The sequence below is a fragment of the Poromitra crassiceps genome (assembly GCF_964638095.1).
Source record: "Poromitra crassiceps genome assembly, chromosome: 15".
Taxonomy (NCBI): Eukaryota; Metazoa; Chordata; class Actinopteri; order Beryciformes; family Melamphaidae; genus Poromitra; species Poromitra crassiceps.
Genome location: NC_139634.1, coordinates 31359760 through 31378055, shown reverse-complemented (window position 1 = coordinate 31378055; position 18296 = coordinate 31359760). Strand labels below are relative to the sequence as shown.

The 18296-nt window shown below is 45.1% G+C and overlaps 1 protein-coding gene across 1 annotated transcript in view; it reads left to right on the top strand.

Moving 5' to 3' along the window:
* The first annotated feature begins 573 nt into the window (after positions 1-573).
* gpc4 (glypican 4) overlaps positions 574-18296 on the top strand; it is a 52955-nt gene continuing 35232 nt past the window's right edge. The window contains 1 exon segment of the mRNA XM_083651855.1: positions 574-1273. Within this exon segment, the coding sequence (XP_083507981.1) occupies positions 1123-1273 (151 nt within the window). The 5' untranslated portion in view covers positions 574-1122.

The window sequence follows — 18296 nt, the reverse complement described above, 5'->3', positions numbered from 1 at the left end:
TTCCAGTCTCCAGACGAAAACATCCGTTTCTATAGCAAAGTTGAGTCAAATGTATATCTGAAACCCTCCTGTCTGTGTCGTCAAACTTCCTTTTTCCTTGCAGTGTTCCTTAGAAAAACCCCAGATTCTCTGAAATGTATTTGATCAATTCTCTAAAATGAAGGTCAGCATTATCACATGATTCTCGTGTTAAGGTAAAGTCCTGTCAGTTGTGTAGCCTACTAGCAAACACTGCAACAGGAAGTTACCTGGGGGCAATTTAGAATGTTTATGTTGTCAAGTTAAAACCTATATTACTGTGCAGCTCCCCCTCCTGATCCAGTCCTGCTTTTCTACACTGATTTGCCATTAGACATAGGGCAGGGAGAGAGGGAGAGAGAGAGGGAGGGAGAGAGAAGCCTACCCAGGTGCCTGCTCCAGGGGACTCCGGTCCTGGTATTCCCACTTCCCGGGTCTTTGTCCCCGGAACTCGGAGTCCTGCTTGTCCACCGGGGCTTTTTCTACTCGCATCTGGATCTCAGTACGTGTAGCATACAGTGTAGTGTCCTGTCCTACAGAAACCACAGCGTCCTGAAGACTAGGGGAGAGAAAAAAAAAGAAAGAAAAAAGGACAACTTTTTCGGCAACTTTCACATGTCTGCTCTCCTATCGCGTTTTATTCGTCGAAACCCAAGTGGTGAACCAACAGTTTGATCTTGAAATCCTTGCCTGTGAAAAAGTTTTTTTTACTTTTGTGTGTGAGTGTGTGTGTTTTTTTTTACCAAATGTTTTCTTGCTTTCTTCATGTTTTCTCGACAGAGTCTGGAACTCGATATTTATCCCAAACACCCGCTCTTTAAACCGGAGCGACTTTTGAACTGTGTGTAAGGTTATTTTCGGTGTATGTGTGTATTTTTTTCCTGCCGAAGTATTTGAGCGGTGGACCCAGAGCCGCTGCCTGTGTGTGAATGAAGTGTCTGTTCAGCTTCGCTAAAGAAACCAGTGCGTCTCCATGAGGAAACTCAACGTGGGAGTTATTGAAACTTTGTCCTAACTTAAATCTACACCTGGGCGATTATATTTTTTCATCTTTTCCAAACTTTGTTGGTGTCCGGACCTTTTTTTGTTGTCTGAACCGACGCAATGAAGACGATGTTGGTGTTCTCCGCAGTTTCCACGGTGGTTCTGTTTTTAGTCTCGGCTGAGTCCAAGTCGAAAAACTGCAATGAAGTCCGTGCTGCTTACAGCTCCAAGGGCTTCAATGTCAACGATGTTCCCAACAAAGGAGTACAAGGTGAGTCTGAATTGTTGCCGTGTCTCAGGCCTGTTCCCAACTTGATACAATGTAGCCGAGAGCTGCGGTTCGCAAAGTGGGGACTGGGGACCCCGAGGGGGTCCATGAGGAGTCTCCAGGTGGTCCTCAGCAAAATGAACTCTACTTTAATTTCATCAAGAGAGAATGGAGAAGGGGATAATTTGGTCATTGTCATATTGTCAGACTGTTATAGATCCCCATCCTTCAGTATAGACAGTTGTGCAGCTCTGCACTTGATCATAACTGCAAAAGTCTCAGCTGGTTTTCCTTAAGACAAAATCTTCCCAAATGCAGCAAAGCCACACAGCCTGATGTCCAGGTATTAAGGCGTCTTTGACACGAAAAAGTTTGGGAACCCCTGGACTGTTTCCTTTAAACGGTTGCTACCTTCACCTTGGTGCAGGCACAGTTTGTGCCTCTGTAACAGCCTACATGGAAAAACTCAGTTAATCATATGCAATCGTGCTGCTTTTAAATGCCAGGAAAGTTACAATGTAACAACATCTGAGGGAAGTTTACATTGCAACATTTTGGGATAGGACATTCCTCGGGCAAATGTGCAGCTGGCAACTGCTCCCTGCTCTCCCCGGTGGGCAAATATAGTCTCCATTTAGGAAATACTTGGAGGTAATTCACAACAATAAGAGCTGTTATTAATATACAAAGGCGGCAGCAGGCAGACAGAAAGCAGGCCTGTGTTTATTTCACAGCTTCCTTAGTAGTGTCTGCTGTGCCTATGAAGTGTGGGCTGCCCGCAGTGATTTAGTAAACACTCATGTGCATTGGGAACTGGACAGTTAATACTGTCTTCTTAGCATAGTCTTTGTTTTTGTGTGTGGTTTTAACAGTTTCTGTGTAGGAGAGTGTCCCTGCTCTGGTTTCCATAGCAGGATGTTTTGAGCCAAGGAAGAGCGCTTGGCAATAAATAGGAGCTGTTATGGTGAGAAGGAGGTGAGAAGAAGGCGAATCCATTTAGCTAATAATCAGTTAAACTCCAGTAATGGAAACTTATAGGGGGGCTTACACTCAAGGCTGGAGGGGAGCAGGGGAAGGGGGGTTGGGGTTTGAAATTCCACTGTGCCCTGCATACTTTAAATCCCTCCCTTCTCTCCTTTCCCTTTCATTTTTATAGTGGTTAAAATCAACATGCACACACACACTCTCTGACAGAGATATATATTCAAACCCTTAAGTTCACTCCATTCAGGCTGCCAATTTTGGAGTGGCTTTGGGATGTTCTTATTTTCATGCATTGAAGTAGGTCAGATCCAGGCATGGTCACTGTCACGCTGGAGTCTTGTTTCCTCTGTTTAACGCGTTTCCTACTATAGGTCTATTTCAGAGGTCTTTATGTAGTCATTGTTTGTACCACAGTGAAAGCAGCTATTGGCTCGTTTTTCCACTTATTTTCTCACTCTAAACCTTGTAGGCACCAAACTTTATTTATTTATTTATTTGCCAAATATCCAAAGCATTAAATCAACTGACAACGGTGACCAAATTGTATGTGGTCTTTATTTTGTACCAAAGTTCATTATGACTTTGGGGATGCTCAAAACTGTCCTATTCTGCTGAGGCCATGTTGGCTCATTACAAGATTCAAGATGGAATCAAGATTACAATTTGAGTTGGACTTAACTGTCACAGCGGCCGGGATCTTTTTTCCTTCAGCCTATAGGTTGGCTGTCTTTTGCCTGTATGTCTTTGTGATGCTAAACGTCATTGAGAGTACCCCGACTTGTCTGTCTTAATTGTATTGGATCTGTAGGTCATGAATGAGGGATCTGAAATGAAGCCAGTTGTGTTGTGCAGGTCTGTGTGCTATACAGACATGCCTTTTCCTTACAATAGGTTCCCGGTCTATGCCCGGGCCAACGTCAACGAGCAGCTCTTTGTCATTGATGGAGACTGAGATAATTGATCTAGAAAGCAACGGGGTCTACTGTCATCAAAGAGAGTTGGGGGTCTCCAAAAAGCAAAAACAAGATACCAAAGCCCTTCGCTCACAGAACAGGGCTTCGTGTTGCTGGGGAGGAATTGCTCCAGATGTGCAATCTAATCAAACATCTTCCGTCATGTTTGTCAGAGTTTTACCTCTTCACCTTGCGATGGGTCCAAACATTAATTCTCCTCTTACCATAACAAGTCTTTGTTTTAAATTGAATTGGACGTGAGGCTTCAGTCATCAGCAGCACAATTCATCGTGTGCACATGTATATCTTTGTTTTCCACAATGAATAATCATGGAATGTCAGCGTATTGGCAATGTTATGATGCAAAAAATGCAGCTAGAGGGCGAGGCTAATAGTTGTGATCACAATATTGACCAAAAATAATGGGGGCTTTTTATTTTAACCATAATTGTGCAGCTGTCTGTTGCTTGCAGAGCAGGCCTACATAAAAAATTATACGGTACCTTCTCTCTGCCAATTAATCAGCAAAGATATTATTATTATTGAAGAACACGTATCTTTTTTCCTGCGGTTCTTTCCAGCCCACCAAACCCTGTCACGAGAAGAGCCATTTATTTATCTGTTCCGCCTCTTCTGATAACGCACATCGCTGGAATGTGTGCCTTAGTGGAGAAGATGCGGCATTTCAAAACTGCCTTTTCGTAACCACAACGATCTTTTGTTATTGTTGGCGGCGCGGAGATAGCAATGTTTGTTACCATTCCAATTAGTGACAGGCTCCACTAAAGCCAAACTCCAGATTCAATAAAGATGTTTTAATGCAATAAGAAATTGTAATGGGAAACCTCAACGCTTCAGCATAGACAACATGAAGTGATATAGAGGAAGAGCAGAGTCAGTTGGTAAATTCCATGTGGAGCCCATAATATCAATCTTTGACCCCTCACGCGGAAACAGTTCAAGACGTGGTTTCTAGATCTCTTGTCAGTTGGTGGATGATTTGTTTAGGGCTTGTGGTGGAATACCTCACTTTAATGGAAAATAAATGAGGCTCTCAGACTCCTAACGATGACAGAATAATATTGTCAGTAAGCATACAGAATGTAAATGGCAGTTTGTATGCGTCTGTGTGTGTATATGTCTGTGGTAGGGGAGTTTTTTTTTTTTTTTGTTCTGGCAGTTATATTTGATGCTGTGATACGTGTTAAAAGGTATGTCTCCTAAGTGCGGCTGCACAGTTGCAAGAGGGACAGGCTCTTCAAAAGAGCCAGAAAACAGAGCGGTTAACACTGACCAGATTGGTATCTGCCATGTCAACGGCTGCTCATTCCGGGGCCGGGCAGCAACGGCACCTCTTCTCCTTTTGTAACCCCCTTGGAGCAAAATGTGTTTTGGTTTACCCCGGCAGTCTGGCTTGATGTCATGCCTCAGGTATGGGACAATGGCAAGGATCAAAGAGGAGAAGAGGGGAAGAAGGGTCATCTTCCCTGCCTTCAGCACGAGGAACATCCCCCGACTCATAATCAGTCCGGCCGGCGCGTTACGACTGAAACTCAAAGCGCGTATGACCTCAGCGCATTGGCCTCTCTCTCTCGGTAAGCTCCAGACATTTTGCAGTGGAGCAGCATTGTGAGAGGGCTCCTTCTTCCCCCTTGGCCGGTGGCGGCTGCGCGCCCTGCATGGTTACGGGTTTGGGAAATAACAGGTTGTGTTATTGCTGTGACATTCAGCAGATTAGATAAGAGGGGGGAACTGGGACGCAGGCAATCTGTCCAGGCTTTTATAGCTGGAAGACCAATATTTGAGTCTCTCTCTGGTCTGCGGGACTGTGGCCCAGTATTTTAACATCTGTAATAATTAACTAATAAACCCGTGTGCCGAGTGCTTTTGCTTGGCTCAACAGGTCAGCCTCACGAAACCACAGAAGACTTTCTGGGTTTTATGTGAAACACAATGACTAGTTTCTAAAAATGATCTGCTCCATAAAGAATTGCAGAATCGCTGTTTTTTCCCTAATAGAAACGCTCCAAGATAACTTACTAAACTCCCAATCAGACAGATTTCCACCCGACCTGAAAATGGTCAGGCCAATCACAGCCGTTTATCTAATATAGGATGGGTTTGATGCAATAACTGACAGAGGAGCACCCGACACGGTTCGTTGATCTGATACGATATGATACGAAATACTTTATTAATCCCCCAGGGGGGAAACTGAGTTAGTGAGTGCCACCATATTGTACATGTAGGACAGACAAACAAATAGTACAACAATAAAAAAATATATATACATGTCTCAAGCAGTACACAAAAAAGGGGAGAGCACAGCACTACTAAAAGCAACCAAGCTTTTAGTGGTTTTAGTTCTATCCAATTGTGTCCAGAGGTCTGCACTCGATGAGAACGCCCCCTGAAAATCAAAATTGAACTGAGCGAGAGTTTCCAGACTGATTCACATTAGCAAATTGGCCTGGCGATGTCAGGCTATCTGATCTGTAGAGTCACTTTCAATCTTTAAGAAAAGGCTACTCTTTTAATGAACACCTTCTCACCTGATGGTTTGTGTAATAAACAATCTTTATCTCCCTCTATGCAGTCTGTGCATTGCCTCGTACAGTAGCACCGATGTCCCGTTGGACCAGAACTTCGCTTTATGACACTACTCTTGTCCTCTCCTCCTGAATAGATCCTTGCCTCTGCTGTATAAAAATCTCATAGTACATCGCTTTGGATAAAAGCATCTCCTAAATGGGAAATTGTAAATTGTTATAAGAAGCCGTTTACAGATCTGTACAAATAGTTTAAAGATCCTATAGTCATTATGACATTGCCGTTGTGTGACAACAGATTCCCAAACATCAGTGTTACCAACAATACAACCCACCTGTCCCCCATCGCTGCAGTTTGGGAGTTCACAACTTGAGTACCCCCTTGTTGATTATTCGTAAGCTTCGCATCAAAAGCAGCATGGTGAGGAAGTACTGACATGTTCTGGTAGAAAGTAGTACACAGAATATAGTGTAGGTGATATTGAGTAGCAGCTTGTTATCATATCATTTGACAGTGATGTATTTATGGAAGATCCCACATCGGTTACGCTTCATAGGAGAGGACTAGTAGAGACCAGATGCTACTTGTGTTTATCGCAGTGAGAAGTCGCCTCAAGTCTCGGCTAGATGTTGAGATTTAACGTTTTAAGCCAGGATTTGAAAAGTAATGAACGGCAATGCTTCAAAGAAATACAAGATGAAGTACATGGAGGTTTCGAAGACATACTTTTTTTTCTGTATTTAACAGTTTGGGTTTATTTTTAGTGCATAGTCCTGTAACAGGCATTTTAAAACCGTGAAAAGAAAGTATATCAACACAAGCTGTAGTGATGTCTTTTTACTTGCTTTGAAATGAGATCCTCAACTGATAGAGGAGCGAATTACGAGTTTTTCCGCCCGTAGGGAATGAAACGCTAAGTGACAAAAGGATTGACATGTCCCTACTCTGCAGTCGTCCCCCCCTGCACAAGCTCTACGTGACGCCCACCACCTGTTTGCAGAAGACAGAGCTCATTATCCTTGGATTTTCCAGATATATTAATCATGCATCACTCAGTGTGTTGAGCGTGCTGTACTAACCTCCAGGTTTCACCTGACAGTATCAGCTAGGCTTGAGGTGCTCAACTTTGACCAACTTCTTTCTACCAGCCTGCAGTGAGTGAGCGGCCATAACAACATTTAAATTGAATCATGTGGAAATCGACTGGATTCTTCGAGAGACAAATCATGACAGCAAGTTACTTGCTGACCGTCAGTCAGTTTACAAAATCATCTTCGGTATTCAAAAAGTTTCTGTCAGTCTATAAAAGGACAACGGCGTTGGCTCCAAGGGTTATACGCTGCATAAAGGTGTAAGCCAACTTGTGTGTCGCTGATCTGTGAGACAGTTTTCCGATGTTAGCCAGTGAAATGAATGCATGGTCATTCCTGATAACATTCCTGAGCGATGGGATAGTCCACTGTAGCTTAGCTAGCTAGCTAGCTAGCTAAGCTACAGTACGGTACATTTGAAGCTGTTGAAGCACTCATTTTCATCTGACCTGTACTGTCTCTGCCAACATGATCATGACCCCCTTTATATCGGCAGGTCTGGTCTATTAACCACAATTACTCATTGATTTGATTTGAGGAGCACAAATATTTCATTGGACTATTTTCATATTTCTATAATAGTCTTACATATTGTTGGCTTTTCCATTACAAGTGCTCCAAGTGAACTGACATTGTGCAAAATGCAAATATACACAGAGGGCCACACACAGGATTGGATATTAGAGACACAGCGCGTATTTTCCTCGTATGAACTTGCATGATATAAAACCTTGCATATAAACACATTGTAAGTCACCCTGGGCCGTCTGCAACAAGAGAAGACTGTCCCATCATCGAGGAGTGGTGGGAGAGATGTGATGATGATGATGTTGGAAGTAGAAGCAACGTTTTCAGTGCTTTTGTGTTATCTCATCATATTTAGCCTTGACTTTGATCCAGAGTGCCCAGATGTTATGTAAAACAGACTTTTCAGCCCACTGTCATTCACAAGCATCCTATGCTGCCAAGCTGAGAGCTTTTGTTCTTTGTTTCTTTTTGATTTAGGCTACAGTCACAGACCCCTGGTTAGGTCAGGTCTCCTTTTATCTGCCCCACCTCTTCTATCGAGCGACGTTTCTCAAGCTCGCACATCTTCTTTGGTCAGTGGACCATCACAGTTTGATGAGCTCTCCTCGCGTGCGTGTGTAAAGTAAGTCAAGTCCCAACGATTGTCACACACCTGAGTGTGCGAAATTTGTTCTCCGCATTTGACCCATCCCCTGGGGGAGCGGTGAGCGGCAGCAGCGCCGCGCTCGGGAATCATATGGTGATCTAACCCCCCAATTCCAACCCTTTTGATGCGGAGTGCCAAGCAGGGAGGCAAATGGGTCCCATTTTTATAGTCTTTGGTATGACTCGGCCAGGGATCGAACTCACAACCTACCAGTCTCAGGGCGGACACTCAAACCACAAGGCCACTGAGCGTGCGTGCGTGCGTGTGCGTGCGTGCGTGCGTGTGTGTGTGCGTGCGTGCGTGTGTGTTGTGGGCGCAGGGCTGAGGAAAGGTGTAAGCTCGTAGCTACGCTGCAGTCTGCACAGACAGACCATGCCACACAGTCTCTCTCCCTCTCCCTCCTCCCTGCCGCTTCCTCCTCGCAGCAAATGCTTTGCGGCCCGGCACGGTTGGGAACCAGTGCTCTGTGTGACGTCTGCTCAGTAGCTGTTTGACGAGGCTTCAGGATCATTGAGTTTAGGTATGATGAAGCTGAGGTCTTGTGAAGCCAGGGGGAGTCTGCTTTGGGACCGCTAGATGGAGCGGAGGAGGAGGAGGGGGGGGGGGGGGGGAGAGGGGCGCTACACGTGCCTGTCAACTCTGCGGTGCCTCGCTGCTCTTATCAGTTTCCTGTGAGGTGAGCAGGGTCTCTGGTGGCGTCCCGCGTCGCTCTGCCAGCAACAGCTGCCTTATCGTGCGCTCAGACACAAATGAGCTTATCTCAGCCCACATAAGAACATTTGGGTTGTGCTGCCTGGCTCGTCTGGGCTCGTCTGGGCTGGTAGACGTGGGCCGTGCAGACAGGCACCGTGCCCAAACTGCCCGTGTTTGTTCTGGCTTGGGTCGTATCTGCTAGATACAACCATACTGTGTCATTCATAGACCTGATCTGGTCTTCAAGTTGCCCTCTTTACATTTTCGGGCTGTGGAATGTGGAGCTTTCCTCTTATTCTGCTCATTTGGTATGCTGTATGTGTAGCATCATTTCAATAGCTGTGTGTGTGTGTGTGTGTGTGTGTGTGTGTGTGTGTGTGTGTGTGTGTGTCGGCCGAGTGTCCCCGACTCCATCTCTCTCTCTCTCTCTCTCTGTCCCCCCCCCTCTCCAATGGCCGAGTGAGCGACAGATCAGTGGGGGGTGGATGCAGTGTGTGGGAACAATTGAACACCCCCTTTTTAGGCCAGTCTGCCCCCCAACCCCCCCCCCCCCCCCCCCGCATTCCACACCGGACCACCAAGACCCGCGCACAGGGAGCCGTGGAGCTGGGAACACACGACAACAAAGCCGGCGCTGGAGGGACTGACCGAGGCACACAGAGGAAAGGAGAAGGGGGGATTTGACTGACAGAAAAAGCCGAGCAAAGAGTTTTGTAAGAGTTTGACTGAAGATCCAGGAGAAGCGAGCGACCGAGCCGAGAGGGAGAGAGAGTGTGTGTGACACAGGCCGAGGGAATCTGGGAGAGGTATCATCATGGCTCTGGGCTAGATGCATGAATGTGACTCATCTGCTCGCACTCATGCAGGCATGTACATAGCCTGCTCCTCTCAGTCACCCGTCTCTGCCAGCGCACGTTTACTGAGCACACGTGTCTGTCTAGCACAACATATGCCAGTTGGCGGAGGGCTTTATCCGTAGTGCCTCACAGTATCCTGAGTGCGTGCGTTTTTGGCACGGCCCGCCGCAGGTTCTATCTACCAGCTTTGGTCGTGTTCTATAATGGTGGATTCTGTGTGGGACTTTGTCTCAGGCAAACTGTGTGAGAAATCTGGATCTGGCTTTGTGGTTTTCCGCACTTTGAGTTGAGGGCGAGCGACCCCTGAAAGTCCTTGTTAACACGTCCTGTTTGCATGCTGTTAAGTCGGCAGTCTCTCTCTCTCTCTCTCCCCCCCCTTCCCCTCTGTCCCGACTGACAGATCAGCTCATTTTCCTCTGCCTCAGCCCGCGGTGCAGCCGCTCCTCTGGGAGGTTTTGTTTCAGTCTTAGTCTTTCCTTCCTTCCTCATCCCTCGGTGATTTCCTCTTCTTTTTTTCCACCGCTTCGTAGTGGTTTACCGGTATTTTTCCGGCCCCGCTTGCATTTTAACCCACTGCTCTCGATCCAGCTCTTCTCCTCTCTTCCCCCCTCGTCAGCCTCTCTCCGCGCGGGAACGCCGGGAAGTCTTCCAGACGATGTCGATGCCAAAACGAGACCACGTCGTCTGTTGTTCGCACACATCTCCCCAAGGCTTCGCTATCACACCTCGATATACCAACCAGTTGTTTGGCTATTGTGGCAGAGGTACTCCCCCCATGCCAAAGCTTTTACTAGCTCTAATAAGTTACCCCACCCCCCGGGCCCTCTCCATCGTTGGGCTCCTCTGGCTGCCGGGTTTCCTTTTGTGCTGAGGGATGCTGGGTGCTGTATTTTTTTGTCCCTCTGATATCTGAGCCGCGGTGTGTCTCCTTTGTGTTGATCACCTCCGCGCTGGTGTCACTCAGCCAGCTGTGAGGAGTGTGGCGAAGGGCCCACGGGCTCTGATCCCAAACTGCAGGGGTGGAGTGTGAACCCCCCCCCCCCCCCCCCCCCCCCCCCCCCCCCCGCCGCCTGGCCAGAAGTAGGCCGCCCCGTGCGCTCGCTGAAGTCATGGCGCTGCACGCTTTCCCCCCGCCAGCCAGGGAATGTTGTGGTTATGATGTAGGTGTGTAACGCAGCCAAGGTTTATTATTGATGCCTTGCGAAGACGTGGCGAGCGTGCAGGCGACCGCGGCGATGCTAGTCACGATCGTCGTTAGTCGACTGTCGACTGTGCGGTTAGGGAGAGAGAGAGAGGGGTGAGGGACTGAAGCCAGGGACTTGCCTGAGTGTTTGGGCTGAAACCCCAGTACTGGGTCCCGGCCAGACGAGCTGTAATCCCTGCTAATTACTCCCAAGGCCTACATCAAGACTCCCACTGACGAGGCAGTCACTCACACTTAGCTCACTTTTCCAAACGCCAGTTAGCTTAATAGGTCTCCTAATATTGACCCAATCCCTCCGTGTGCTGCGTTCTCTTTGACTCTTTTAATATTAAAACAATCGCCCGAGACACAAAACCCAGGTCCCTCTTGCTTTGTCTTTTTTTTCCCGTCAAACTGAAAAGCTGGGGGCGGGTCTCTCTGGGGGCGGGTCTCTGGCTTTCTCACATGGCTCTGTGAATTTGACTGACAAGGTGATGCCATGTCTTAAAAACAGGTCATCAAAAAACCAACATTTAAAAACGTGAAGAAGCCAATGGCAGAAGTCCTGCTGGCTGTGGGGCCGATTTAGGGAGGCAGAAAAAAACACACAGACAAAAAACACACAAAAGATCAAATAGTTCTTTTTAAATGAAAGCTCCAAAGCTGCAAATCATTTGCTCGGGGAGTTTGAGGGTGGTTCTTCTTGCTGGCAGAAAAACGAGACTTTATGTTGGGAATGCGAGTCGACCCGGCTAGGGGTTGAAATATTGTACATCATTGAACTGGCAAGTAGCTATGATTTACTGACTGATTCACTGCAGATCATCAGGAGAAGGCCCGGGACATCCCACCACTGAGAAGCCCATTAAACTATTGTACCATTAGGTCTAGGCTTTCTGCTCCCCTTTGACAGTCGCCTATGAGTGGTTCCCTTCCCACCGCCCTCGCCGGTGTCCAGTTTCCCTGCGGCCCAACAGAACAGAACAGGTATATCACAATCATTGTTGCCCCCTTTTGTAGCTTTGAGGTTTTTAGAAACCTGATCTTGTACCTGACCTCATTCTGCCTGGGGGGCTTCGCCCGGGCCCCGGCCTGCCTCAACATCTGGTGGACTTCAGCTGCTTTTTGGATGTCTGTTATAAACATTGTCAAGGAGCTCCCTGTCCTTAGGAGGGGCTCGCTGGCTTTTTACTGGCAATGATGAAATGTATTGTTTGTGTGTTAAGTCTTTTAAAAGCTCTCATATGTTTCAACAGAGATGGATTTTTGGAATTATTTTTTTCTTTTGCAAGGCATGGGGGGGAGGAGGGGATGGCGGTGGTCATACTCTGCTGTGTGCAAGCCCTACGTGTGAGTGCGTAGGACCCTGCGACAAAGCAGGTTTTAAATGTGTAAAGCCTCTAAGAGTCTATATGCACTCACGCCCGTGGCTCTTCAGGCAGTGAGTGAAGCACGTCTCGGAGAGGACTTCTTTGCCGGCGTAACAGTAGTCCGTGTCTCTGACAGCGCAGCACTGTTTGCGCAGGGTTCCACGGTGAAGCACTTGGCCTCTTAAGTAAAGAGTGTTTTTTTCTCGTGTTCTCTTCTTAAAGTCTGTTTTCATTTGTGTGCCGTGAGTCACTGGAAAGAGGGGAGGGCTGCTGGAGAGGGACAAGCCGGGGAAGGTCTATTTCTCTTTTGTGCCTCACTCTTTCTCCTCCTCCCCTCGCTCCCCTTGTGATAATCACGCTGTGCTGTAACTTGTCCTCCGTTTGTCTGTAAAACCTCTGCCTGTCTCTGCAAATCTCCAAGATAACACTGTCTTCTCTCTCTCTCTCTCTCTCCACTCACTCACTATGGCTGTGCGGCATATGGACTTTTTAAGGTATATCGATATATTTTCAAACACGATATAGCTATGAGACGATACCGCTTATATCGTTTGATGTCGTTTGATGTTGCGTTTAAAATACATAAGTGGTTTTCTTCCATAAGCGTTTGTGTTTGCATGTCTGCTCTTGCTCCTCTCTCATACTCTCCGACCCCACGCCATATAGTTTAAGCAGGAGAGGAAAACGCGTACATTTTGATTTAAAATAGGCACATTTATTTTTATATATATATTTTCTTCTTTATTATATATATCGATATATTGTGCAGTGCAGCTGATATTTTAAAACAGGGAAGGAGCCCCTCTCTTTGCATTATATTTTGATCACAGGCTTGTTTACTAAAAGTGCTTGTTGTGACATCTCTTTGACTTACAACTGAACATTTACCCCACTTTGTAGAAAATACAGAGATCTACAGTGGGGCTGCACAATTAATCGTATTTTCATCGTCATCGCAATATGAACATGCGCAATAAACACGTCGCAAAGACTGCCTGAAACGCAATGAATCACAAAAGTGGTTTTATTCACATGCGTCATGCATTCCCACTCAGCATCTGATCATTTTGTCTTGTGTTGTAAATCCAGCGTACACCTTTCCCTTGCAACAGTGCACTCCGCCCCTCTGTCAAAGCCCAAACACGCTGTGTGTAGTTTCAGCTAGAGTCGGTGTGTATTTCATTTCTTGATTCAGTGGGCATAGGCTATGTTTGGGGTCTATGTTAGCATTATTAAAGCAGAAAGACATAGGAACTGTATAGCTAATATGCATACTTTAATATCTGTTTATTTATCGCAAGTCGTATCGTCATCGCTATATTGAACAATGTTATCGCACATCGCAGATTTTCCTCATATCGTGCAGGCCTAATCTACAGTATATATTGTGTATCGGCATTCAGCCTAAAAACACTGAGATATGACGTTTTGGTCCATCTCGCCCAGCCAGCTCTATCACTCACTCACTCACACTCACTCGCTCACACACGTACTGCACAGACACACACACACACACACACACACACACACACACACACACACACACACACACACTCACACTCACTCGCTCACACACACACGTGCTGCACAGCCAAAGCGTCAAGGTGTAAGCCACAGTCAACTAAAGGCACTAGATCAAACAGAGAAACTCGGCAGCTCCTAAAGGAGCACATACCTGAGAGAGAGATGTGGAGAGACTGAGCGATTCCACTAATTATTCATGTGAATCATTGCCTCCAACTCCCCTCATAGATGACGCGGATGCGAACAAAAGATTCATGCTTCCCTGGAAAAGTCGTGGTCAGAAGAAAAATAGCACGTTTTCTTACTCGGTTCAACATTTTTCTTCCCCTCTTGGCGTGGATTTGTAGTCTATAAAATATGCCACATGGGCACGTAAACCGAATGGGAGGGAGGTGGCCAATCACCAACGGGTGCTGTGTTTGCCAGGAGGAAGTATGTGTACAGCACACTGACATAAATAATATGGACGAAGCCATCCATCATTTTTTTGGACTCGCATTTGGAAGCAAAGTGTTGTCTGTCGCCATCTTGGGGTCGTTACGCAGCTCACGCGAGACGGCAGGAGACGGGGGGGTTTCCCAGAGCCGCAGCTCCGCCTGCTATTGGTCGGTGATGGGCAAGCTGCGCGGTTACTGTGGACAGGCGACCTGTCAATCACGCTAATTTCTATCGTCTATTTTACTCTAAACAGGTGAGTTATATAAAAAGTCCCCGTATAATCTAATTTATATTCTGCATACAGGTCACATGACAGAATACTGCTCAATTAAATACAATGGCCCATCTACACAAACATCACTTACTTACCCATTCACTTCAATAGAACTGTCCCCAAAGTCTAGCCCCAATCTAGCCCCAATGCAAAATTTCTACGTTGTGGTAAGTTATGTCTCTTCCTTCTATTCACCTTATGTAGCCACACCCATTTGACCCGGTTCTGTGGCCGTCCTACGACTTCCGGCTAAAAATAATAATAAAATAAAATAAAAAATGGCTGCGCTGCTCCAATATCATCTAACTCTGAATTAACTAATAATTTAGCCAATTGTATGTAACATACCAAATAAAAGCAAACGGCAATGTCTAAGAATGCAACGCCATGTAACTGGCTCGTTAAGTCTCGCATTCCAGGGAATTACGTTAACGTCTGCGGGTCTTTATTAACGTTAATGGCTCGCGCTGCCTCGGAGGAGAGAAAACCATCCGAAACTTTCTTTGTTGGAGTCCAGGTATGTTTTACAAGAAAGTGCTCATCATTGTCGACGATAACGTTATCTGACCTGGCTAACAGTGGATACTCCGCTTGCTTGCTGTGTACTGAGCTCAAAGTAGTAGGCTATAGGGCTGTCACTTTTCATTCGAAATTCGAATGCAACTTCGAATTAGGGATGTCACGATACCAAAATTATGAGTTCGATACCGATACCTGCCTAAGTATCTCGATACCGATACTGAAACGATACCACGGCAAAAAACTAAAACATCAGGAAAAGTATTGGAATAAATAGAGGGGACAAAACATGGAACTTAAAACTTATTTTATTGATTTAACAAGGTAATGCACAGCCATGTAGTCATTTTACTACATGCTGGTAGTACTGCCACCACGTGTGGCGCTGAACATGCTAGAACTTTTATTATCTAGTGTAAAATTAACATAATCTCTCCTGTAAACATATTTTAAAGGAATGTCAACCGTTTAAACTTATAAATAATATAAATAAAATATATTTTCACACAGCTGCTACACTATTATAGCTATTTGTTTTATCCAAAAAAAGTACTCTGTACTTGCAGCTCCTAAGCTTCATTAACATGAAGTGCCTGATTTATGGTTAATCTAGTAATATATATTATTTTCACACATAAATGTAGGCTATTGAAATGTAGGCTTATTATGTGGTGTATTCCCAGCCCCCCCCCCCCCCCCCCCATACGTGTAGGCTAGGTGTTTTTTACAATGAATTCGTATATCATTAATAATTGGGATTATTGTAAATATTAGGATAGGTGAGATCAGATGACTGCTTACCATGTAAAAGCTTTAATAACACTGGCATTGAGGACCATAGTGTTATTAAATATTGTACATGGTATGCAGTCATCTGATGTCCCCTCCCCTAAACGTTACATGTCATGACTTTCTCCTTGGCAGAGATCTGTGCTCCAGCACATTGCCTCGTGTTTCACTGTAAACGAGTAGGCTATTGTGACAAGCGAACTTTTTCAGTGAAACAAGTTCGCTTGTCACACAATACTCGTTGGACTTATTTGAGGGCATGTATGTTTATCGTTCACGTTCGCTAACCTGTCGGTCTTTAAACTCTTTGAACAGGTCGGGGTGCCTGTCGGCAAGATGTTTAGCCAGGTTCGATGTGTTTGATCCTTTCGCTTGCGTCACGTTGAAGCACCTTTTACACACTGGTTTGGATGTGTCCACGGGCTTGCCTTCGCTGTCGGCAACGTAAGCAAAATATTTCCATATTTCGCTTCGTGCATCTGCTTTTTCTACAAGCGTTGGTCGGCTTGCAAGACTAGAAGAAGCCGCTGCCATTTTCGCTGCGTCTGTCCTGTGTGTCGGGGTGCTGTAGTAGTCGGCAAGGCCACCAGTCTCTTTTTGAGGCCAATGCGGAAGTTGCCATACTCTCAAATGGCCAGTGGGGGGCGCAGCTTGTGTAACATCATCCCTGAACGTCCATTCAACTCTATGTGAAACGAGCCAACTTCTCTCTCGGTCTCTGTCTTAAATAAACACTTTACAAATGAGTTTATGGTCTGAAAAAACAATTTCAAGTATTTTTCATGCTCTCAAGGCTCCAATTTTTTTAATTATAGCCCCATTTCGAGGAAAATAGGCGATATACTTCGGATATTGGGAAACAGTAATACCTCCGCCCGTTAGAGGCAGCAATGTGCCGCAAAGGCATCTAGTCTGCGGAAAGTACACGAATAAGAAAACCTAGCAAAACAAGGCTAGTATGGCTAGCAGATAGCAAGTCATACTTTAGCAAATTATCAGAAAATAGCGCTACTTTATGATATTTTAATAATGTTAGTAGACACACGTAACTGTATAGATGGCATACATGTAACGTGACGCTCATAACATGGCGGACCATTTAACGTTATCTAACGGTATGTAAAGTAGCCTAACGTTAAATGGTCTGTCCATGTTATACAGTAAGCGTCATAAGGTTATATGTTAACGTAACATAACATCACAAGTTTTTGCAGACTTGAATGCTGTTGGTCGTTTGTTCAATTTGCTTTTCTGTATGGTATTGGACATTTAAAAATGATACATACTTGTCTTGAGGCATCCGCCAAGCTCAGCAATTTGTTATCCTTATTTTAAAACATACTTTATCAGATCGATATAACTCAACATAGCCTAAGGTCTTGCACGAATATGTCTACTGGTAAATTAGGCATATATAGATAATCTACCAAGCAACACTTGATACAAATATAGGTAACCATTTCACAGCAGTACAGCCTACCATGGTGGAAAATTAACCATTCTTTAAGTTTGAATGATATCAAAATATATGTTGCATGGTGTAGCCTTTGTTTATGTCGAATTGTTACAGATAACCATATTTCAATAAATATAAATCATTCGTTGATTTGAAGCAGTCGGTTGGTTCTCCATCTTCATTCTTCCTGGTCATTTGGTCGAAGCTGGTTCACTCGACATCAAATATCTTTATATCACATCTTATTAACAACCTGCCTGCTCTGACCAGACAACTATAATGGGCTCGTTCTATGAGATTTGGGGTACATTCGGGTACATGATTTACTTTAGCACATAGCCTACACAACAAGGTTCTTTGTTGGCAATGTTTATTGACAAAAACACACTGGCAGATACATACCAAATGGCTCAAAGTAAATCTATCAAAAGTCTCAAATCTGTCAGCATTTAGCTTATGTTATTGCAATATCTTAGGTTGAACAACTGATGATCAGCAATATTCTCACAGTAATATGCACATGGGAATCAAAACGTAGCATTCATTTTCACAAATAATTTGACCAAGGGACAATGTGCCTCTGTTCTGTTGTGCTGTTCCTGCTCCACCATGGTACTCCGACGGCCATCCCTTGAAGAAACAAACGACACCGTGTTATATTAATTACTATAGGAAATCAATGAAAGTGTGGACCCAAGCAGCTCAAAAGGCAAAAGTATTCAAATTGAAAAAACGGTGGAGCTACTAGGAGTATTTTTATATAGCAATATTTAATGCGAAGTAATATATCTGTGTACAGGCAGTTACAAATCAGAATATATCTTCAAAGTTATACGGGCAGACAAAACGCAACGCGTTTCAACCACGTAGGTCTTCCTCAGGCAATGTTAGCAATATTAATTACTATAACATAACGCCACCACATTTCAGTTAAAGTAGGCTATAACGGTGCTCACACGTTAGCACACGATGCTAATCGAGCTAGCGTTAGCTTACAAACATGAGCATCACTCAAACAGTCCAACGAGTCCAACATAGCAGAGAACCAAGTGCGCGACCAAATCCACCTCAGTTATCAATTTTAGAGTTTGCCCAGAGATAAGTATAATAGCAGTTTACCTTGTGGAGGCTTAGCAGCAGCTAGCAGGCTGGAGACTCACACCAGCTACTC